The sequence below is a fragment of the Melopsittacus undulatus genome, chromosome 5, assembly GCF_012275295.1.
Source record: "Melopsittacus undulatus isolate bMelUnd1 chromosome 5, bMelUnd1.mat.Z, whole genome shotgun sequence".
Classification (NCBI taxonomy): Eukaryota; Metazoa; Chordata; class Aves; order Psittaciformes; family Psittaculidae; genus Melopsittacus; species Melopsittacus undulatus.
Genome location: NC_047531.1, coordinates 47534655 through 47559386, shown reverse-complemented (window position 1 = coordinate 47559386; position 24732 = coordinate 47534655). Strand labels below are relative to the sequence as shown.

The 24732-nt window shown below is 43.4% G+C and overlaps 1 protein-coding gene across 1 annotated transcript in view; it reads left to right on the top strand.

Annotated features, from left to right (window-relative positions):
- Nucleotides 1–24732, top strand: part of SYN3 (synapsin III) — a 194647-nt gene that overhangs the window by 45939 nt on the left and 123976 nt on the right. The window contains exons 4-6 of the mRNA XM_005150414.2: nt 494–585; nt 13651–13807; nt 20708–20797. Coding sequence (XP_005150471.1) covers nt 494–585; nt 13651–13807; nt 20708–20797 — 339 coding nt within the window. The remainder of the gene's footprint in view (nt 1–493; nt 586–13650; nt 13808–20707; nt 20798–24732) is intronic.

The window sequence follows — 24732 nt, the reverse complement described above, 5'->3', positions numbered from 1 at the left end:
ATCAGGTGAGTTTCTCTGCTTATCACCTTCCTGCAGCTTAATGAGGCTTTTCAGCTATTTAGCTATTTAGGTTTAAATCTTTTGTATTAGGTTTATAGCTGGCCAGTGGCACAACAGCCAACTCAGACATAATTCGAAAATTGATGTTTCCAAGTGGAAACTTGGAATTTGAATTCAAATGACCTTACTTCTTTTTTATTATTATTATTATTCTTTCCTGTATGTGTTTTTCAGCTTGCTCATTCTTAATTACTGCAGTACTTATTACTGCAATAAGCTTAATCCTTTATACTTGTACACCCCAAGAGTGGGAGCCATAAATACTTCTGCAGTCTCTCCAGGGCAAATCAGCAGTAATTGGATCTCCCATTGCCTCACAGAAAAAAAAAAGGAAAGAAAAATAAGGAAAGGCACATTCCAGCCAAAGACAATTCTGTCTGTGTCTGTGTGTTTGTGCCCTCGAGTAACACTCTGTCCTTTTGCTCTGCTCTAGGCTGAGTTCTCCGAGCTGAACCTGGCTGCTTATGTCACAGGCGGCTGCATGGTGGACATGCAGGTCATGAGGAATGGCACCAAGGTGGTAAGGTGAGGAGCACCAGTTTGTCTTGAAAATCAGGCTTGCTGGAGCAATGTTGGGGCAAGCAGGATGACTTCAGGGTCTGATTGGTACCTGAACTACGGCAGCACAGTCCTGAGGACTTCAAGGTTTCCTGGAAGAAATGGGAAGACTGACCTGACTGATGGTTTTGTATCAGGCCTCAGATGCACATTATGCCATATAGTCATCGTTTCCAGTCTAGACCCTTCAGGCAACGACAAATGCCTCCTGTTTGGGTTCTTTTTAGCCTCAGGCCTCCCAGTAAAAGGGATAATGAATCTTCCTTTCCCTTGATTTTTCTCTCCTTCTGTGTCAACTAACCCTCGTTGTAAACAGTGGCTTGCATTCATTAGCATACCTGTGTCAGTAATGTTAGTCCTGATCCCAGTGGATTACCCTTGCACTATCCACAAAGCCTTTCCAGTATCCTGATCTTTGCAGCCTGATTTGCTCCTGAATTACCAGTTTTTTTTGTCAGAGACTCCCAAAGCCCTAGACTTGCACTGTGATATATCTCAGAGGTTATACCACATATCTGATGGGGATTTCTGTCCCTACTAGCATTACTTCATAATTGCAGTCATTGCAAACAGACTCTTTTCCTGAGCAATGCTTCCCCAATCATGCACTCTATTCACTTTCCAAAAGCATTGTTTGCCTTCATTCTGACACCAGAGTGCCTGCAATTTGGAGTTAATGTTAGATGCATTATTACTGGTACTATATAAAGAGCAGTATGAGCCATCACATCTGTGTATGATGGTAAAATGCCTCTGTTTACATAGCCCTGATATTACCTCTCACCCTTTTATTCCCAGGCCTACATCTTAATGAGTTTCTGTCATTACAACTTCTAACTCTACATTTCATCTTTGATAACAGTTTTTCTCTGCTCATGTTGAAATCTCATTGCTATTCCCAATCCATTTTCTAGACTCCCTACTCGTTTTGTACAAATCTTTTGTGCTTTTTGGTGTATAAAAAGTCTCCAAATTTAATATTGTTCACACATTTAATCAACGCTTTTTTTTGTTAGCTTCTAGTTCAGAAGTAAAGCTACAGATACATAATATAGCATGCAGGGATACTTTAGAGATTATTAGAACAGCTGAAAAACAGTGTTTCTGAGTGTGCTGGCCTCAGTTTAATTTTTCAAGATGTCATTTCCAGTCCAAACAGTGCAAAGCAACACTTGTCACTGTCAATTAGCTATGACTGTGGTCCATCAATTTATTTCAGGTCTTGATGGCTCTTAATCTCCATTCACTCTTAAGTGCAATTTCACAAGCCTCTGCTAAAATTTTTTAAGGTTGAGTCTGTTACATCCATTTGCTTTTTCTCGTCCCACAAATGTCTGCTTCTCAGTGAAACAAAGCGTATGTCCCATGAAGCAGCCTCTGGCGCATCCATCAGACAGTGCGCCATGCTAATGTGCTCTTGTGTTCGCTTGCTCACGATGCTGGAAGGTTTCCGAAAACCATTTCCTAGGTTGATCACATCTTCATTTTCCCTCCCTTGCCTCCCAAAGCCATTCATACATCTTTCCTCCCAAAGCCATTCATACATCTGGCAGAAAGATCTTGAGCTATTAAACTGAAACTGAAGACAAAATTTATTTCACAAGAGTGTCTGGGACATGGTGTTCATGTTTCTGCTCACAGCAAATACACAGGTATCACAGCTAGCCTTTTTGCGTGGGTATTTATATTTGAAAATGCATGTCTTTATGGATGGCACTAGTTCAGGTTTTTGGGGTCTGTGTATGCATGCTTAAGGACATGCATTTGTGTGGTGGGAAATGGATTTGGCAAATATATGCTTGTCTCGATACCCAATTTATATGGTATGTGTTGTCCATGGTTTAGTAGAAGGCCTTACAAGCACTGGCCATTTGTTTACAGCCTGTGCCACTGTGCCCCTGTCCTGCCCAGCTCAGAGGGGTTAAGAGCTCAAGCCAAGCAACTTCCACAGTCATTCCTAGAACCTATAGAAATAAAAGCTCTTCTTCACTTTCAAAGGGGAATTACTGAGCTGTGTGGAGGCCCTTCACCCACCCTCATGGGTGCAGCTTGCTTCTCACTCCAAGTTTCCCATCCCCACAGCTTTGTTCTGCCTGACCACAGACACCACTCAGGATGCCCAGCTGCAGGGTGACATCACACAGGACACCTTCAACTGACATGTGTGCGCCAGCCCTGCTGCTGATGACATCTTTTTCCATCACTTATTAGGCCTCTGGTAATTATTAAGCAAAACACTCAGTCACAAGTCAGAATGTTTCTAGACAGTGAGATATAACACTCATTATGGTTTCTGAATACTCAAAGCCCTTGGAAATCCCACTGACAAGTTACAGGAAGGAAATATGACATCTTGCTTACAGGCACATTTGGGGTTCTCCCCCTGCAGGAACCATGCCTTCTTCATACTCTTCTTGAAAGCAAATGCAACAGAGAGTGACTCTTGGTGTAGTCAAAAGACAGTGAATGTACTGCAGACCTGTAAATTTTAAGTCAATAAAATAATAAATGTTTATAACAAGATCAACAACAAAAATAATAATAAAGCAACCACGGGGCTATTCTCTCCAGTTTGAAATTATGCTAACTGATAAACTACCTAACAATCTATTAGTCTATTAAATTCTGCCATTTTGCAGCAGGTCTTCTAGTTCTTTCTTCAAACTGGAGACATCCCCTTCCACATTTAATTCAAAGCTTTTTCTTTGCTAATCCCTTGATCCTTTCTGACACCTTGGAGCTAAGGCATTCTTTTAGTCCCTGTGCCAACTGACTTGAACATCACCAGGAAGGTGGTGATGTGGGAGAACCACCAAGGTGGTTCTCTTACCTGGAAGATAAATCCCCTAATAAGAAAGTATGATGGTCCTTGAAGCCCTAGGCTTGCCTCAGGCAAATTTAGAGAAAAAATAATATATTAAAATGAGCTTTAGAAGCATTATTGTCAATTAGAGAGAATTAAAGAGAACAAGGAACTGGAAGTATACAGATCTCCATGACTATTAGACTGTGTATGTTGGAACAAGTAGCTTCAAGCAAGCTAACAAACAGCAACTGAAGCCAGGCATTACCTGGATTTAAAACACATGCAGCTCCCAAATTTAATTTTACAGTAATGAGATTCTGGATCTCCATCTCCTCCTTTTTAACTACTAAGTTCTGCACATCTGCAGGATGGGGTGAAGGATTTGGTAGTCTCAGTGAAATGTGATACTGGAGAGAAAGACCATCATCTAACAAATCTAAAACTGCATGTGTTTTTTCAGCTCCAGTCCAACTACGGTATGATGGCTCAGCTCATTCAGTACATTTTCTTCAGAGACAGAAGAAAAAGAACTGGCCATGAAATATTTCACACAGTCCCCAGCAAGCACCTTTCTATTTCAGTGGCCTGTAACACATGCCCTGACTGAAGACAGTGCAGGGGTATGAGCTGGGGTCCAGGGTCAGCATTGAGCTCAACCAGGGCTGGCAGGGGCAGAACCTCCAAAATGCTGGTTCTTGTTACCCCAACACTTCTTTGGGTAAAATTGGCACCAGAGTTTCCCAATGAAAAGTTGAATATGGGAAGCAGGAAGTGGTACTTATTCATCCCAGAGGATTCCTCACCAGCTTAGACACAGTGACCCCTTCACAAGAGAGAAATGGAGTAATTTCTAGGTGCGATGGTTGGACTACTAAGCAGTGTGAAAAAAACAAGCATGGGTTTATGCTGCTTTCAAAACACATGGGTAGATTCTTCATCCTCTTCTAGTGCATGCACAACTTCCTTTTGCACAGGTCTACACACACAGAGTGAACTGTCTGGAGTCTAATTTACCATAGAAAGCTCTTGGGCTGTGTCACCTCTACTGGGATTAGACATAAGGAACAGGATTTTCATTTCCACTTGTCTTCATTTCTCTGTAGGGCCCTTCCTACCAGTGTTTCCACGGTGCAAAGAGGCTGTCAGTGCTGGCACAGCACCCACTCGGAGATGCATTTATGCTTTCAGGATATTATAAAAGTGTCTTAGTATAAATGAGAATTTGGGCTGTCTCTGCTTCTGACAACAACACTTAGACTCCCAAACTATGATCTCAGCCTCTGTGTTAGATTAAATGCAGTACTGTGTTTGCCTTTTGGGCTTTACAAGCCTTCAGCTATTAATTCCAGTAGATGTGGGAATAAGACAGGGATATGTTGAAAATCTGGACAGCTTTTTTACATGGGGAATACTAATGTCTTTGGGAGCATTTCAGACTTTTAAGGATATGAATTAATCATGCACCAGACTGCTCTCGTCTCCTGTCTCCCTGTGGAGCTGGTTCTTTTGCCATTGGGGCTGATCATCTAGGGGAGAAAGCACATTTTTGTGTGTCTGCATGGGACCTACCACAGTGGTGGTTATACCACTTAGAGTGTGCTTATGCAGGCCACAGTACAGAAACTACCTGATAGACCATGAGATGCCCAGGGTCTGAAATGGGGAGGACCCTGCATGGAGCAATGGCTCTGGCAGGAGCTGAGCATTGAGGACAAAGCCTGGCTGTGGGGAAGGATCTCTTCCAGTTTATAAAGTGGTGTTTAGTTCTATAGGCTTTGCCTGAATTTGGCCTGTCTATATAAGAAGGTGCATGTGTCACCCAGCTCCCCCTGGAAGATATGCCTTTGTCACTCACAGCTGTGGTGAAGTCAGTGAATGCTCTAATTCCTCTATACAAGCCCATTCATTCCTTTAACATTGACTTTCCGGTTGGTTCCAGTTGATTCAGTGCTTCCACTATGCTCCGTACTTTGATAACAGGACAGCAGCCTGTTCAATCACCATCCCGAATAGACTAGGACCTGAGAGTGCTTTTTTCCCAGAGCATATTTTTGCACTGCAAGCTGCAGTACAATCACAACATGAGGAAGCAAATCTTTCTACATGGGAGGAACAGGGAAGAAACTGGCCAGCCCAGTAGCAGGTGTTTTCCTGCTATTCAGAGCTTGCAGCCCCCAGGAGATGTGTACTCTGGCTAAAAAAGGTCTGCCTGCTCAAGGATGCAAGACTCTTCGAAGTCCAGTGACGACACTGTCCTTTGCCCACTGCACATTTTCCTTCCCCAGTAGGTTTACCCACCCCACAGGGCCATCGACAAGTTGCTCCCTGAAAGAGGTGTGTGGGTTTTCTCACCACATAGCAGCTGCACATTGCTAGGAGATGGATGTTTTCCTGTCTCTTGAGGGCTATTCATTCAGGGTTTCTTGCAGTTCCTATACAGGAAGAATAGCCAGGGAGGCCATGGGATAGCTACTGTGCCTGAACAGTGGTGTAGGACATATTGGTAAGAAGTAGGCCACTTTCCAGCTTCTCATCTTCCAGGAAGCTTGTGTCAAAGAGGAACCTTAGGCTCTGTATAGCCCCTATCTTTTAATTTAACTTTTGATCTAATTGGTGTAATTTTTTAGAATATTTTTTTCTATTTTTTTGTTGCTTCCAACCTAAAATTCTGAAAATTTCTGCAAAGATGTAGATGGGAGAAAAAAAAAAAAGGAGAAACTGACTGGGAGAGTTTAGGTTTCTAGAAGCCAGATGGAAAAATATGGTGAGCGCCTGGTTCTCCTAAATTTCACATTATGTGCCACATGGTACAGTACAATACGTGCTATATATTTAACACTGAGTAATATTTGGGCAATATTTTTGTATTGATGGCATGACAATCTGTACATGTAAGGGAGAAATATGTGTAACAGAGAGTAAGCTTTCAAAAGTGCTCTTTAAGCAAAACACCAACATGCCAAATGACCACTTCTCTTACTGAAATACCTTCCAGAGACAATGGGCTAGGACAAGGTGTCAAAGAGGGTATACCTGGGCAAGTTGCAGTCACACACAAAGCAATATATCACCTTGAGTTATAAACCAAGAAGTTATTTCCACATGGGGGATGATTTACCATCACCCCTCAATAATATTCTTTCCCCTCCTCACCTGCCTTTCCTAGACCTTTTTTTCTTTTATTTTTTAAGCAGGAGCTAAAAAAAGAGAAGTTGGAGTGTGCTTATTTAGGAAATTATTCTCAGTTGCTTCCACCTCAGCTCCTGCTGCTAAACATCTGCTTGGAGACCTCTTCTCCCTTCGGGGTTGACAGGTCTCCCAGATGAATAATGTCCCCCTTCACCTCCCCAGCAGCTGGCGCCCAGCCGCCATGCAGGCAGGATGCTGACAGTTACTGGGAAAACATTTGGCTTGCAGGCAGCTGCCAGAAAGCAAAAGTCACTCTGAGCAGACCTGGGTGGGGAGCATCTCAGAGACTAAGCTACTCCTTGGCCCCTTTCACATTTACAGTAATTCTTTCCAATAAGAAATGTGCTTCCAGGGCCTAGAGCACTTATTAATTAGTTAATCCTGGGCTGAATGGAAGAATGATTAAGGACTGATGTAGATTGTTTCAGTCTTGATCAGCTTTGTTTTCTTTTCCTCAAACCTGCTTTAATTTGTCTCCTTTATACGTGGGTTTTTACTAAGGCTTCTTCCAGGGAATGGCTAACAGAGAAATGAAGGGCCAAGTTCTGCTGCACCTGCACTGTACTGGTCAAGGTAGATCTTCGTTAATGACGTTAATGAGACAGAGCACAGCCTCGACAAGATCGTGGGTGGCAACAAGCTGGCAGGTGGAGAGCAATAGATATGCCAGAGGGCAGAACTGCCTCAACAACTGGGGAAGTGGTCCAACAGGAAACTCATGGAGTTCAATAAGGACAACTGCAGAGTCTTGTGATGAAGGGGGAATAACCCCAGTATTGCTGGGTAGCAGCTGGAGAGAAAACAGCTCTTCACAAAAGGACCTAGAGGGGAAGAAGCCCTGTTGCTCCCAGGGAGTTGTTAGGAAGCATGTAGCTAGTGGGACACTACTCACACCTGGAGAACTGAGTGCAGCTCTGAGCTGCCCAGCACAAAAAAGACATTGACAGACTGGAATAACTTGAATGAAAGGCCACCAGACTCATTGAACTGGTCTGAAGACACCCAAGGAAAGACTGAGAAATGGCTTTGTTCAGTCTGTAAGAGGAGGCTGAGGCGGATGCATCTACAGACATGAGGCCTGAAGACACCCAAGGAAAGACTGAGAAATGGCTTTGTTCAGTCTGTAAGAGGAGGCTGAGGCGGATGCATCTACAGTCATCAGGCAGCTGAGGAGGGTACAGAGCTGGACTCTTGCTGAAGATGGAAGGAAATTAAAAAAAAGCCAGACACAAGTTGCAGCAGGTGAAATTCTAATTAAAAAATAAAAAAATATTCCACCATGAGGGTGGTCAAATACTGGAACAAGTGCCCAGAAATGCTAGGGGATCTTCATCCCTGGGGATATTCAAACTTTGGCTGGGACAAGACACTGATCTACCTAATGTCACTTTAAAGTTGGCCCTGAAATGAGCAAATGGGCCACATGATTTCCAGAAGTCCTGTGTGACCTAAATTGCTCTATGGCTTTATTCTATGATGTTGGAAAGTATTTGGATCACCTTCAGTAAAAGCTTCGTGTCACAAGCATTCTGAAAGCAAGCGGCTGGTGGCAGGTGTGGTTGATACTACTTGAAGCATCATCTGGGTCCACATGCTTTTCCTTGTCAAGGTTGATCAGTTTACAAGTAACATATATGGCAGACTTAGGAAACTGCCATGGTACAGTTCAGAGAGTGTGTGACATGCAATTTTATGGCTCATTGATCATTGGCCTGTGGCTGAGAAGCAAATCAGGGCATCTTCCAGGGTGTCCTCGTCTGCATATAATGGTACTGGTCCTCCTGCAATCATGATTCCTGGTTCCTGCTGCTTTTGGAAAACTGATCTCCCCCCTGCCCTATGGTTTTAACCCAGCCATTCTCTTTTACAGCATCCCAAAATACTCTGTGCTCCTCTCCTCCAGCCTGGTCAAGAGAGGTCATTCTTTATTCTATGTTGATTCCTTCTTTCTCTAAAACCAGCTGTGTTACCTTATTTGTATAAACAACCACATTCGTTCATTCTTTGAATAACTCAGCAGGTTTACTTCTTTGTGTGGAAAAATATGACTGAAATGAGATTTTTTTTTCTTAGCAAATATCCCGTTTTGCAATGGCATCCAACATAACATTGAATTTAACATTGTGATAAATTAAAATATCATAGATTTCATATTGTCAGTAATGTAATAACATTAATAACGCCCAAGCAAAGGACAAAAGGATTGTGTTCCTATTTGTACATACCATTTTCTATTAGCTCTCAGGCATTGGAGGTACTGCATAGTTGGAAGGATTATTGAACTTCTCAGGTAGTTGCAGCCACCTACAGCTTGGAGTTGTGTCTCAGAATCTTGCCTGAAGGTCTCATCAATTGCCAGTAATGCAAAGCTTGTTGCATCATATTGTTTAATCATTCATTTTTCTTCTTGTCTGTGTTGTGCCAAGCAGATAGGAAAGGCTTTAGAAGAGAACTTAATCAAAATGTGCTGATCCCTGGGAAGTATGAGAAAACTGAACTAAAAAACTCCTTGAATAATGGTGGTTAGGCAGAACCCAAAGTGAAAATGTGTATTTTCAGTGCTCAGGGAAGATCTTTTTCTATTTATGTAAGGGATGAAGTGCCTTGTAAGACTGGACTCTTTCAGGAAGAGAGCAGGAGAGCCCATCTTTCTCTAACAGCACAGGCAAAAAGCTCTCTAAACCCCTCATGGTGCTAAAGTATAAAGCAGGTCTACCCTTTGGCTGCAGGTGATTATTCATGGTGGAAGGGATCATTAGAATGTATTTTGGCAATATAAGCCATTATTGTGTGTTCTTTCTTCATGTCCATAAATCTCTCTGTGCTTCAGTAAGAAAAGCTGAAGGACCAGGAAGAAAGCCAGTGTTATAGATTATACACAGAATTGTAAAGCATGAAAACTCCCAGGAGGATTTGCTGTCATCATCTTGTCTATCCCAAAGCATGCTGGGGACCTGCTTTCTGCAGAGAAATGTTATTGATGATCTTTTTAGAGCTGAAACTCTTCTCATAATTAGAGAAGTTAGACATATGGGCACCAGAATAGCTACTGCAGTTCCTGAGATGTTTAATTTCCATATTTTACATCAGGAATTTCTTATATAGTTTTTTTGTCATTTCTGACAAAACTATTTCCATGACAGCTAATACTGTCACAGATTTAAGGGTGGATGGGTGGAACCTAAGAAATTACGTTCTGCAGTCAGACCTCTTTCTATGAGGTATTTGGCATCCAGCCTTTATACTTAGGTTTATCTCTGAAGTATAGTTTTACTGCTAGGAAAGAAAAAGACTGCTAAAATGCATTAGAACAACTTGGAAAAGAGTTAGTTAAATGCAGGTAAGCATCTTGCACCATAGAACCTGAGTCCAGGCTCAGGACTGGCAGCAATAGCAGCTTCCTAGCCAGATACTCACCATTGCCCGGGGGTTACTGACTCACTGGCCTATCTCTATTGCCAGGGGGAAAGATAGGCTGAGGGGTTACCATGTGCCTTGGCTATCACCTGGGACAAGAAAGAAAATGCAAAAGGAGAAAAGCAAAGGGACCTGGGGGGGGCTGTTTCACCCTAGGGGGAGACTGTCTGGTTGTGCACCATTTGGAGTGCTGAAAGGCTCATATTCTGTATGGCAGTGGCAACACAAGCTGAAAAGAAAGCACCTTTCCATTCCAGAGGAAAAGTAAATTTCACCAGCTATTCCAATCTGAAAATGAAAATTTTCCAGTCTCACAGATTATTATTCTTTTAAACAAAGGATTCTTTAATCTCTACACCACTCTGGGAATGTGTTACATTCATTTCAGTGGCCTTTATTTTGCCAAGACCAAATTCTAAGTGAGAACTGAGCACTTGGGGTCTGAGAAAAAGCTTCCCTAAAAGGGCTGTAGCCAAAGATGGGCTCCAGCTTTCTCCTGGAAGCTTCATTCATCTGGCTATCACACTAAAGATTCACAGCTTCAGGTAGGAGTCTGCCACATAGCCCAGGAAGGACAGCACACCCACATGCAGAGCACAGTTTATTAGCCGCATGTTTTAAATCTGTGCTTTACATTTAGTTCCACTTACCTGTCCCATCTTCTTGTCCATTAGATGTTCTCCTGCTTTCTTTATGTGACCAAACCCATTTCCATGAGCTGGCTTTAGCAGGGATCTAGGTACAGTTGTACTCAAGACCACTCATGGTCATCTAAACACTGGCTTGACAGATCTAGTGAAGAGGAAAAGTACGTGCTCCTGCCGTAGCCATCCTATGCCTGCTGGATTTGGGTGCTAAGGACCTCAGCACAGTAGGTGCTACTGAGTTTGGCTCACAAAAAAACGTTTTGGCAACGGTGTTTCAAATGTGGGACTTCTGCCTAACCTGTCTGCCAAGGATTTAAGGTTCCTGACATGGGAGATGTTATTGGGTTGGGTTGAAATAGCAAAGAAAACAGTTACGCTCCTAGCTATTCCAAATCCAAGGCTTGCTATGTTAGCTTAAGTTTTACACTCTGAGAATGAGCAGGAACTTGCAAAAGTAATTGCCTACCAAAAAAAGCAAGAATTCTTCTGGGAAGCAATTGAACACTTTTCTCCCCAGATCACTGGTACACCCAGTTATTCGGTTTTCATGCTTCCACTCCTACCCTGACTATTCATTTCCCTTTTGCTACCTGCTATCCTTCCTAACTCCTTTTCTCACATATTGCCACAGGTTTCTGTGTCTCTGTTATAGACCTCTCACAGACTCCAGGGCTCTCCAGCTGATGTTTATTCCCAGCTAGTTCCAGGCCCTGCACTCCTCTGCCTTGTTCTCAGTATCCATGGGAACATCCTCATTGTCCTGTGGCTCAAAACAGGGATTCAGTGTCCACCTTCCCTTTAGAGATTCACTCCTCATCGGCTGCATGAGAGAGTGCTCTGCCTTCCTACATTGTGCAGAGTTTGAGAATAGGCTTTTCTACATCAATTCTGTATTCTTGTGTCCATCTTCTAAGTTGAGAAACTCTCCCTTTGCCAGGATATGTACAGACAAGAGCTTTTTTCCCTAAGCCTTTGGCTGGCAGAAGTAAAGCCCATTGAAGGCAGTTTCTCAGCTGCTGTGTGAACTCCCTGCCACTCCAGAGCTGGCCATGATCATTTGCATTTGCTTCCTCCCCACCACAGCACCACGTCCCTGCAGTGGGGTGTTTGGGGAAATGTTCAAGGACAAATACTGCTGCTTCTTCTGGGGAGAATGGAGCAATGGTCTGAACCATTACCCCGCAGCCCCAGTAAGTGCTGTTCCCTAAGTCAAGCCTGGGGAAAGACTTGGGATCATTTCCTTCTTCATACACTCAGAAAGCTGGATGAAAGAGGGACATGCCTGAAGCTGCTGCCCACCAGGCACCACCACTGTTTAGTAACTCAGCGCACATACCAACTCTAGTCCTAGGGAGCTGATTAATCCTTCCTGAGGACCTGTGCCTGCCTCTGGGGTACTTTCTGCATGGCAAATCCAGCAGAATGGAGCCACTCAAGCTTTCCAAGATTTTCATTCACTTGCTGTTTCTCAGCAGGGGTTCACCACTTGCCTCACCCCCATTGACATCAGGGAGGTCCATAAATCAACTGCACAGTGATAGCACAGCCCTCCCAATGCTCATTATGCATCTTGTTGCTGGAGAAAAGCACCAACTTTGGTGCCAAGTACATTAGGGAACATGCCTGGGTTTAAAAATTCTCCATGGGAGGGAATCACAACATTTCCAAAGCTTGGTCTCTTGCATCACAAAAGCAAAGCATGCTCCTCACCATGTCTCTGGCGACAACAAAAGTCCAAGGCCAAACACCAAAATGAACAGCTTTAAAACAACAAAGCTGTCACTGGATTTTGTACACAGGGTTTGTTGCCACAATCCGTCCCAGAGTCACCATCTCGTATTTCCCTGCCAGGATGATGGAAATATAAATAGGGGCTATAAACCCAAAGTATTTCCAGATCATACATCCAAAGTATAGAAATTATAGTCTCTTAGTAAGGAAAATGTTCGAGGGTAGTGAGGTAATGGGACCTGGTTACAGAGCTCATTTCTGTGAAAAACTTTAGTCCAGTATGGAAATTTTCCCAATGTCCTTGATGCAACCTCCATTAAAGTATAAAATGATCCCTTTTCAGTGGAAAAGCCCCCTCCATGCCTTCAAGAACGAGCTGCTGAGCTCCATTTTGAGAATAGTTTCTTTTCCAGCTGCTGTTCTCAGAGATTCCTGAATGGCTCCAAAGACACAGCATCAGCAAGGAATAAAATGTGGCTGTTTGAAAGACAATTCAGCGCCTGTTGGCTTAGCTAGAAAAGGACCCTGCATTTCTGTGCATTTGCTGCTGTGGAACCATAGGAGTCCCAGCTCTAGTCTCAGTAATATTCTGGAAGTCCATGCCATGAGTCACAGGACTGGATGAGGGACTCTGCTCATTTGATTAATTACATTACTATGCCTGCCCTTTACTTGTTGACTCAATGCCGTAAGAGCCTGGGATGCACTGCGTATGTAGTAAACTGATTAAAGGGGTAATGTGTGTCAATGTATGGATGTGTACAATAGCTTTTTGAAATCCCTTATGATCTTCCCACCCACTGGGCATTGCTTCAATATCCACTTCAATCATCAGGAAATAAACTTGCTCCCTCATCTGCATCGCACATTGCAATAAGCTTGCCAAATATGGCCAAGCTTTTAGAAAGAAAAGAGAATCCCCCACCAGTGAATTTATGACCCTTGGCTCCGCTTGTGGCTTGTTCCTGTGCATGCCTGAGTGACATGGAAACTGCAGCGAATCTGTTTGGCCTGTTTCTGTGCTCTCACACTTGCAGCTATGTTGGATTTTTCCCCTTTTACATGACTAGATTTTTTTGTTTGGTGTGTTACTTCCAAATGCAAGCGGCCCATGATGAACAGCCCAAAAGAGAGCAACATGTGTTAATGAAAAGAAACAGAAGGCTGGAAAACAAACAAGGGGAGGCTGGAAGTGTTGCTGAGCATTTGAAAGCAAAGCATCATTCCCCTTGTCTCTTGCAGGTCCTTCAAGCCGGACTTTGTCCTGATTCGGCAGCATGCCTATAGCATGGCACTGGGAGAGGACTTCCGCAGCCTCATCATTGGCCTCCAGTACGGTGGCATCCACACAGTCAACTCCCTCTACTCCATCTACAACTTCTGCAGCAAGCCCTGGGTGGTAAGTGCCAAGCCACCTCTACTGCATGCCAACACTGCAAAATCAATCTGGTACCAATAAAGCATTAAACTCAGCTTCCAGTCATGAGAATTCATCTCTTTAGGTTAAAACCACTACCTAAATACCTTAGGAATCCTGCTGGGAATTCCTGGGGGGAAAACTAGCAACACTGTTCCTTTGCCAACTCTGTAGCATTACGTCAAGGTATTCTTTCCTCACCTTGAGTAAGATGCTTCACCTGTCCCAAACTCTAATGTGTCACAAACAGCTAACAACAAAGCAAGACTTAGTTTTCTTATAAGGCAGAGTAGGTGAGCAGTAGTAGGTTGATAATACCAGCTCAACAGCAGCACGTCTCTGTCCTGACCAAAACAATAAAAATACCTTAAAACAAACATTAACATTCACTTTTTTACAAGGTATCTGAATTATGCTATTTCTAGCATCCCTTATTAGATGCACACTTGTGGTAACCAGGTGCCCCAGCCTAAGATTATCCATTCCTTGCTAAAGTGAAAACTACACTTGTGTTTTCTTTCTACTTTTTCTGGCTAGTGCTTTGTTGTGAGGAAATTATACTAATGGAAAAGCAAGAAAGGTAGAAATTATTTTTTCAGCCGCTAGGTCTAGGGGAAAAAAAAAGGAATTTAGAATGACAGAGATATGGAAAGAGGCAGAAGGATAGCAGAAGCATGTCGTATTGGGTTTGTGTGGCAAGGTTTTGGTAGCCAGGGTCCTGCAAGCGTGACTTTATGAGAAGCTGCTAGAAGCTTCCCTCATGTCCGATGGAGCCAGTGCCAACTGTCTCAATGCTGTTTGAGCCCATCAGCAATGGTCGTAGCACCTCTGGGATAACGTATTTAAAAAGTGGGGAAAACTGCTATGGAACAGCCAGAAGGGAGAAATTAAAACACGTGAAACAGCTCTGCAGACCCCAGGGTTGGTGATGATGGAGGGGAGGAGGTGCTGCAGGCACAGCAGTGTGTCCAGAAAAGGGCAACAGAGCTGGTGAAGGGTCTGGAACACAAGTGTGATGAGGAACAGATGAGGTAACTGGGGGGTTTAGTCTGGAGAAGAGAAGGCTCAGGAGGGACCTTATTGTGCTCTGCAGCTACCTGAAAGGAGGATGGAGAGAGGTGGGATTGATCTCTTCTCCCAGGTAACAAGGACAGGACAGAACAAGAGGAAACGGCCTCGAGCTGCATGAGGGGAGGTTTAGACTGGTCATTAGGAACAATTTCTTCACTGAAAGAGTGCTCAGGCATTGGAACAGGTTGCCCAGGGCAGTGGTGGAATCACCATTCCTGGAAGTGTTCACAAACCGTGTAGATGAGGCCCTCAGTGACATGGGTTTGTGGTGGCCTTGGCAGTCCTGAGGGAACAGTTGGACCTGGTGATCTTAAAGGTCTTTTCCAACTAAGCTGATTTTATGATTCTATGACCCTGGTGACCAGACAAAGAGCTTCCGTCTTTACACCAGCTTTTGCTGAGGAAGACAGCCATGTGGTTTATCCTATCTGATTTTGGGGTTGAGTCAGTCAGGATTTAGTTGGCATTTTTCAACTCATGCCTTGTAATTACGTTTCTGATGGTGTACAGGGGAGGCAAGATGTGACAGGCCTATTTTTAGGAGCCTAAAATAAAAGAAAACAAACAAACTCAGCACATTGGGTTAAAAAAAAAGAAAGAAAAGAAAAGAAAAAGCAGGGCTGGCAAGGCAGTGTGGGAGAAATTGGCTCTGCCAGTAACTTGGCTGTAGCTATTCTGGGTGCAGTTGTGCCATGCTTTCCTCATGGGGAATACAGCTGGCTCCGACAACCTTCCCAGAGGAGTCAGGGAAACTGCCTGTAAACACTTAAAATACGTTTGCAAAATACCTCCTTTCCCTAGTGCCCCTGCACAGACATCACCCCCAAACACGACTGTAGTGCATAGAGTAACCTCAGATGGGATCTGAGCTGGTATTCAGCACCCTGGACATTTTATGAGGCTGAAGCTCAGGTAGAGATTGTGATGGTGCATTTGAGGGCAGAAAGCTTCAATGGCAGCAGAATGAGAAAATTGATTTTGTGGTATCTCATTTAGAGATAGGGACAGAGTACTCCAGTGCATATTCCACTCTGATTGCAAAATAAGCATCTTAAAATAAGGGATCTGCTTAACACAGATTACTGGAAACTTTCTGGACCTAGAAAACAAGTTGAGACACATGAAGAAACGAAACTAAATACCCCTGGGAAATGTGCTTTTCACTCTCCCTTTTTATTCTTTCCAAAAATGGTTCCATTTCATAGAAATGTTTATGATTTTCTGGAGGGTGGATGGAAGTGAGACTGCTTTTCCTTGGCAATTTGCAACGATGTTTTTTTCAGCAACTCTAATTACAATCAGCTGAGTTTGGGGTTTGAGTTTACTCAAACATGCAGCCCCATTTCTTAATGACGTTTGCCAGATTTCCAGTACTCAAATACACAGATTTTTTCAAAGGTTAAAATTTGTATTAAACGTGAGCACAATTTGCAATAGGCATTTCTGAAATAAAGAGTTTTCAGGGGGTTTTACATACACAGAAACATCTAAGTTTTAAGTTGATTTAAGAATTGTTGTGAAAGAATGTTACAAGCACACTAAAGACAACGCCTCAACCAGTAACTGTAATTTCTGTGTTAGAAAAGTTGCGATACCAACAGTGCTCAAAGTAGTACTCATATTGCATGCAGTTAATATTCATAATTACAAGGCAAGTTTTCCATCTGTAAGACTGCAGGAAACATGAAGTCTTGACAGAGTCCAAGAGATTCCCAGGCAAACTTATTGACTGCCAAGGGATATAAGCTACATGATGACCTAGGTACATTCAAAACATGCAAAGGCCTTGAGATTGAACAATCATAGAATAGTTAGGGTTGGAAAGGACCTTAAGATCATCTAGTTCCAACCCCCCCCTGCCATGGGCAGGGACACCTCACACTAAACCACGTCACCCAAGGATCTGTCCAACCTGGCCTTGAACACCATCAGGGATGGAGCATTCACAAGCTCCCTGGACAACCCATTCCAGTACCTCACCACCCTCACAATAAAGAACTTCTTCCTTATATCTATCCTGAGCTTCCCCTGTTTCAGTTTGAAACCGTTAGCCCCTGTCCTATCACTCCAGTCCCTGATGAAGAGTTCCTTTCTGTCATCCCTGTAGCCCCCTTCAGATACTGGAAGGCTGCTATGAGGTCTCCACGCAGCCTTCTCTTCTCCAGGCTGAACAGCCCCAACTTTCTCAGCCTGTCTTCATATGGGAGATGCTCCAGTCCCCTGATCATCCTCGTGGCCTCCTCTGGACTTGTTCCAACAGTTCCATACCCTTTTTATGTTGAGGACACAAGGACTTCACACAATACTCCAGGTGGGGTCTCATGAGAGCAAAGTAGATCTTCCAAATGAACCTTTTTATTTCTCTATAAAGACTCTCCGTAAGTAACCCTGGTGTCCAACCAGCCAGGCAAGGCATTTTACTTCTGTACCTGTTCTGGGTACTTAAGACCAGACTGTCCCACATTGCCTTGCCCCACATCTTGCTCTGCAGTCTGGCCACAATCTCACTAAAATGAGTGGAATCTCAGCAAGTAAGAACTGATACCAAAATCATAGAATGATAGAATAGTTAAGGTTGGAAAGGACCTCAAGATCATCCAGTTCCAACCCCCCTGCTATGGGCAGGGACACCTCACACTAAACTGTATCACCCAAGGCTTCATCCAACCTGGCCTTGAACACTGCCAGGGATGGAGCATTCACAGCCTCCCTGGGCAACCCATTCCAGTGCCTCACCACCCTCACAATAAAGAACTTCTTCCTTATATCTATCCTGAGCTTCCCCTGCTTCAGTTTGAAACCGTTAGCCCCTGTCCTATCACTCCAGTCCCTGATGAAGAGTTCCTTTCTGTCATCCCTGTAGCCCCCTTCAGATACTGGAAGGCTGCTATGAGGTCTCCACACAGCCTTCTCTTCTCCAGGCTGAACAGCCCCAAAATGTGGAAAGGGCAGTTACATCTCACTGAGCTTTTGATAGTAACATTCCAATCCACCTAAAATGCACAGGGAGGTGCTACTTGAGCCCTGCTATCAGGTATCTGAGGCTGCTGCACCATGTAACATGGGTGTCTCTTTGCCAAAATCCTGTCCCTAACAACTGGCAGAAAAAAGATAGCAAAAAGGAGGGAATTTTCCCATGAGGGTCTATACCAAGGTCAGACCTTTTTGCATGCTTGGCCGATGGAGGAGGCTTCCAGATGGCTGAGCCTCTCATCTGTCCCTATGAAACTTGCTATTTCAGCAACAGTCAAGAGCTGTATGCTTCAAAAGGAACCCCAAGGAACAAGTCAGGATGCTCTCTGTCAGCTGCACAGTTGTTCCAGTTATTTTGTCAGAGCTGTTTTCCTAGGATAAATGTATGTCCATGGTTCACCAGTGCTGCTTTCACAGACACCAAGGGGCATGTGTGGCTCGCAGCCAGGGTGTTTTTCCTTCTCACCCTGTCTCTGCCTCATTCTGTTTAAATTTTAAGCCCTGTTTGCTCACTTTCCTAGTCAAAACAGGCCTTTATTTTTCTTCTCTAGGATGTGCAGATCCAGTGCAAGTAGTTAAGAGGAGCAAGCTGTCCTCCCTCCCCAGCATCAACACCCTTTTTGCCAACAATAATCCTTCTACATGGGGAGTTTTTCTCTTATCTGCTGATGTGGGGTGGGAGGGGTGTCAGTGACAGGATATGCCACCTCTTGATGTTTTCTGGTTTTATTTTAAATGCCACATTTTAACCTATGAGATTAGGGAAGGAATTCTTCACATTTGTTTGCAAATCTGCTGGCATCTGCCCCTTCAGTTCTGGCACACACCTTGCAGCCTCAGCTTTTGCACACTGGCTGCATCTTGTTTTTCACACCCATACCACCCTTTAACTCCCAAAGGGGTATTTCTTCACCACCACCAAGGGAAGTTTCAACTTCTTATATAGAAATGGTTTTCCTTAACTGGCCTGGTGACGATGACAGGAACCTTTAAGGTAGCAACTCAACAGAAAACATTTTCATAACTCCCTCTTTATCTGCAGTGTAACCTTGGGGGTACATTTACTGGCTTCAGCCATTGCTCGGAAGTGCTCAGAATGTAAGATGAGGCAGATGATGCTATTGGGAAGAAAAAAGGCTTTCTTGCCTTTCCCTTGTCCCCTTGTCTCCTTTCCTTAATTTGTGTGTTACCTCCTTCAGGTGACACAAAGTTTTCCTTCGAGACAAATGCATCCCTCTGATGAGAAACTTGAAGGAACTTGCGCAACAGTGACTCTTGGCCCAGACTGGAGACTTTTATTAATTTAGCTTGATTTTATCCCATTCTGGGGTGTCTTTGAAACTAAATTCAGTTTGTGAGTTACTTTGCAAATAGGACACCAGTGGGGAATGGTTACATCTACCAGCACAAGCAGGAACCAAAATTCTTATTCATGAAGTAATCCTCAATCATTTTATTTTCTAAATATCCATGAAAATAATCAAGCTACTTTATTCAGCTTTATGGCATTGGAACTGAGTGATCTTAAGGTCCTTTCCAATCCTAGCTATTCTATGTTTCCCCCTTCTGCAAGGCTGCCAGTCTAACCACTTCACCAGCAGCACTGCCAGTTCAGCATTGACCATGGTAATGGGGCTGTACCTCTTCAGAGAGAAAGTAGGATGGTTAGATGTGTGATTGTAAAGAACCTAAGTTGCTCCTTTGATCCAAAAGGTTTCTGGGATATATTACCTCTTACTCTCTTTGGTAAATCAACCCTGCTTCAACAACATTTTATGCCATGGTTGTTGAGTTCTGGGGTTTTCTCCAGCTGATCAATGATAGATTGAACAGGGAGGCTGAATACAATGTACAGAAGAGTCTGCTCGCTTCAGAGATGGCTGATGCTGAGCAAGAATTTGTTGTGCTGCACTTCTGCTGCAGTTTTGGAACCTGAAAAGAAATCAAAACTCAGTCCTGCCATGGGGAGTTTTGTGTCAGGCTGGGAACAACCCTGAATTATAAACAGTTTGTAATAGTAACGATAATGGTGAAGTTCAAGCTGACAAGTGGGGACAACAGCAAATGTTCACCTTTTACATGAAATATCAGCAGTGTTTCTTTCCCCATCAATGTTACATACTGCTTTCTGTAGATAACACCCTCACAGACTGGTACATCCCTCAGACCTCACTGGGACAGGGCTAGCAGATGATGACCTCTTTCTCCTGCCATGCACTGGGGGCTGTTGGGAGACCCTTGGTTCATAATAAATGCCAATTATGATTGACAGTGGGCTCACACTTCCTTGGTTTAATAGATCTAGAAATCACTGTCAATTCCCTCTAGACATCTCTGTGCCTTAGCAATTCTTCCCTTCAGCACAATGAAGAAATGTGTCTCGCTTTGATTTGGTTGTGGGGCAGAGATCCAGGGAAGAGCTTTGATTTATTTTGCCTGTGCTCAGGAGTGGTGGCACTGATTTCCTGCCTGATCACTCCTCTGAGCCCTTTCCTCTCCCAAGAAGGGCCCCCCCACTTTCTCCCCAGCCACATTTGGAAAGCACAGCTTGTACATACCAGATCTGTAACTAAATTCAGGCTGATCCTTTCTGGCTCTTGAGCCCCTTCTTTGCTCCCTCAGTCCAAGGTTTGTGTACTCAGGCTGGCTTGGCCCTGAGTAAATACAGCAACTTTATTTCTCAGTCCAAGAAAGCAAGGTGGGAAAGGCACAACAACATGCTTTGCTCACTCTCAACTCCCCACCAGTATCAGAACATTTTTCAAGCACTTACTTGTTACACAGTAAGTCACTGACACCCACTGTGTCTGTTTTTTGTTCCTCCTCCCTCACCCCAAGTTCTCTCAGCTCATCAAAATCTTCAACTCACTGGGTCCTGAGAAGTTTCCCCTTGTGGACCAAACGTTCTTCCCAAGCCATAAGCAGATGGTGAGTACCTTTGCTTTCTTCTGCTGCCAGCATAGATGGGGGAGAAGCAACAAATACGAGCTGGGCACGAGAGGTGGAAGTGGGAATGCTGGGAAGAGTCTCAATTTTACTCACAGGGACTTACTAGCTAAAAAGCCGTATGCAAAGCTCACTGCTGTGGAACCTCTTTCCTTTCTTGCCCAGCCCTCCCCAGGTCATGTGTGAACCCTGAAAAAGTGAAAAATGAGAACATGCTCTTAAAATCTAGTCAACAAAAGCTCATCCCTTAGAGCACGAAATCATTCAGATAAAGTTGGACTTTTTCCCCTCCTGGAGTTGTTTAAAATATGTTGACAATTGGGGACCTGGGCCATATGAGGTGTTTCTTTCACAATGTCAGTTCCCTTGGTCTGCCACATGGTTGCCACCCGTGAAACATTTATCAGCCTGACTAGGTACTCAAAGTAAATGGGAGCTCCTGAAAAACAGTTTGCTTCAGCTTGTAATACTGCTTTGCATAGTGTTTCTGGGGCCTATTCTTCCTGTCAACATCTAAACACTTAGTGCCCTGTGTGCCTGCTGGGCACTGTACCAAACCCTTGCAAAGAGATCTACAGAGGTGCCTTTAGTCCTGGGCAACGTGGCAAAGCGAGTGGCTTTGTTTAAAACTGTTCCTGCCTCTGGTTTTCCCTGGGTTAAAAGGATGAATAATCCTTCATGAATTTTCACTCCCAACTTGGGAAAAGTCCCACTGGTGCTTGCTAGGTACCTGAATACCTTGAAGGAACAGTCCATCTCCCTGCTCCAATACTCTGTTCTCTACCCATGCTGTGTGGACAGCAGTGCTTCCATATTTCACAGGCACATCACAAAGGTAAGTGCAGTCATATAAGTTCACTGCAAGTAATGCAGTGGTACCAGCTGTGTTACTGCAGATATGGATGGTCCTTCAACACTACGTGACAGTTTGTTGCAAACATTTAAGACAAAATAGTTGATAAATCCTGTTGCATGTAATTCCTGCTGATTCATGAAGAGGGGTTTGTGGCATGTGATGCTTCAGAACAGCTATGATTTTGTGTGACCATTACTTCGGGAATGGTAATTTTAAAAGAGTTGATTAAGGTTTTTGTTGCAAATATATTACCCAGCACTTCTAGAATTGTTTTCTTGTGGGAATACTGTTCTTGATTCCTTGGCATGTAAACACATTTGTTATCAGCCTAGCAGTTTCGTTTATCAGAGTATTGATCTTCATATATTCATTGTAACTGATCACCTACCTGCAGATGCTATTGCTTACTTCCAAAAGAATACAGGAATGTTTTGAAACTGTGGATAATCTCATCTGAATGCAAACACTATCGTGGACGAGCAAGTTTGAGCAATTTTGTTTAAGCCAATCACTTTCCAAACATTTACACAAGCAACAATCCACTTGAGCAAATTCAGGCCAGCCCTTTCCAGGCTGGGGGTGTATACCTCACAGAATGAATCTACACAACTTCACTAGATCTTATCTGGGTGCACCCTCACAGCATCTGGGGCTGTGAGATGCTGAGAGGGCAAATGCTTACACCAAGTAAGCTCTACTGCAGTCATCCTGTTGCATTCATCCTCCACCAAGCACCTCTGAAAGTTGCTTGCCCGTTGCACATCAGCTTCTTCATGTGTCAAATAGGAATATAATGATCCATCTTTCCCACTCTTTTTCTTCCCTTTCCTGGAGGCATTTTCAAGCTGTACACTCATAAAATACGCTGTGGTCCTTTGATGGCTGGCCCCCTGGAAGTGTTTATAACTAGTGTTATGGTTTTACCTCTTTGCAATGTGATAAACTTTAAGCAATGGAGGTCTCACATAAGACATCCTCATCCTTCTATGTCCAAAACTTTCCAAATCCTACTTTCTAAACATTTAAACATAGAACAGATCAAAAATCCGTTTCAGTCTTTCATCCATGTAGAGATTTTCCTGTAGTAAAAGTGAGATAAAGGAAATTTCTAAGAGTAGGAACCTTTGTGTAAGCATTTTAATTTAGTTGAAAATATTTTTTCTGAAGCTTCCAACTCAAGACAATGGTGCATTTTTAACCAGCCTTAAAACAGCAAGCCTAAAAAGAGCACACAAGGCTTTGACATTCCACAGCAGAAAAGATCTGAAAGATGAATCTTTTTTTCCTTTGCCATGGGCACACACCATTTAACCTTCCCCCCAGCGATCTGTTTACTGGAATTAACAGCAATCTGGCAACTGTTCTTCCAAGGCCCTACTGGTGCTACACGACAGCCATAATGACTGCCTTGCTCTGTAGTGACCCCCTATGGCCAGTTAACAAGTGGGATACATTAACTTCAAAAGGGATATTTCACCTCTCCTGGGCTTATGACCCCAATAACAATTCTTAAATCAAGCTCTTAACAAGAGGGAGGGACTGCTGGAAGGATCTTTACCAAAGCGCAAGAGTTGCCAGAAGCGGAATATCTGCTCTGGGCCCAATAAAACAGTATCACAAAAGGGAAGGAAATGAATAAATCCACTTGCAAATCCATTTGTGTACACTTGAAGTGGACAGAAACTAACATAAGTGAAGCAGAGACAGAATGTCTGTGATAGAAATAAAACCACTTTACTGTTTAGAATAAAAGGACACTATAAAAAGTGAACATTATGCAACATTACCTTAAAAGACAATATACATTCACTGAATATAAAATTTATAAATAACATGGAGGAAAACTGTAAACAGTGCTAGAAAATTTAGCAACAAATACATTCCTTCTGGACAAGATTTTTCACACGGGTCTGGTTCCCTCCCCAAGTTTCCATGACTATCAGGAACAGCAGAGCGGCTCTATGAAGAAAGGACAGTGGTAGAGAGAAGGAAAAGCCAGTACAGGCAAAGCAGCAGCAATGTTTAGTGGATTGCAAAGATTGTTCTCAAGACTGGTAGCCCCAAAAGCCACTTATTCTAAAGAAGACAAAAGTTTTTCAGTTCTCTAAATATTGTTCTGCCCTTCTAAGCTATAAAATACGTAGTAAGTGAGATATACTTTCAGAGACATCTGAAAGAATAGAAACTTGTTCCCATGGAGGCCTTTCCTTCAAACAGTTTTTACTGTAAAAAACACAACAGTATGCTGCCCTTCACTGTGAGGTAGCATTTCACTTCGGCCAAGTATAAATGGGATACAGCCACACAGATTTAGGTTTTAGAATAGTCCTGCCTGAAGGGCCACATAACTCTTCAAAACATGGGAAAGTTAGAACTAAAAGGCAATTCTGTCCTATGCAGAAGAGGGGGAAGCCTCCCACAGGAGAACTGTATTCAAGGTACTCCACACACAAGTCTCCTTTTGCTCCCTACCCCCTCCATTTTGGAAAAGGCAAATCAAATCCAATCTTTCCCAAACAGTCAATATATTTTTTCATAGTTTTTTGAAATTCTAAAGGGGAAAACACTCCAAAGAAAATATCTGTAAATCAGAAAGCCAACAGCAACAGTCTAGAAATGAGCTACGCATTTTAAAAAGTACTTTTAATAATGTTGGTATATCTAAAGCATGGAGGGGGGAAGCCCCAATTCCCTACATGTCCAAAGGTCGTGCTCACATGAGCTGTGCCACTGAGTCTGACCTTAGGCTATGGGGCGAAGTGAGGCGCATGTCAGAGGTGACAGTAAGATACCTGTGCTGCTGCAAAGCATTATATGCTCCACAGCCTAACAAGTCTGGGGAGAACTTCACACCTGCCTCCTCACATCACCATGCCTGGTGTTCCCACATATTGCATGGCTTGCTGTTAGGAGGGACAGAGTTTTGTCCATTAGCAGGCAGAAGTGGCTTAGCAAGACAGAAGAAAGGAGAGCAGATAGAAAGGAAGAAGTCTTTGAGTCTGATTTAGAGCCTCTTCAATCCATTTAAAGGCCCCATCCCATTTCAAGGGAGCCTTCATTC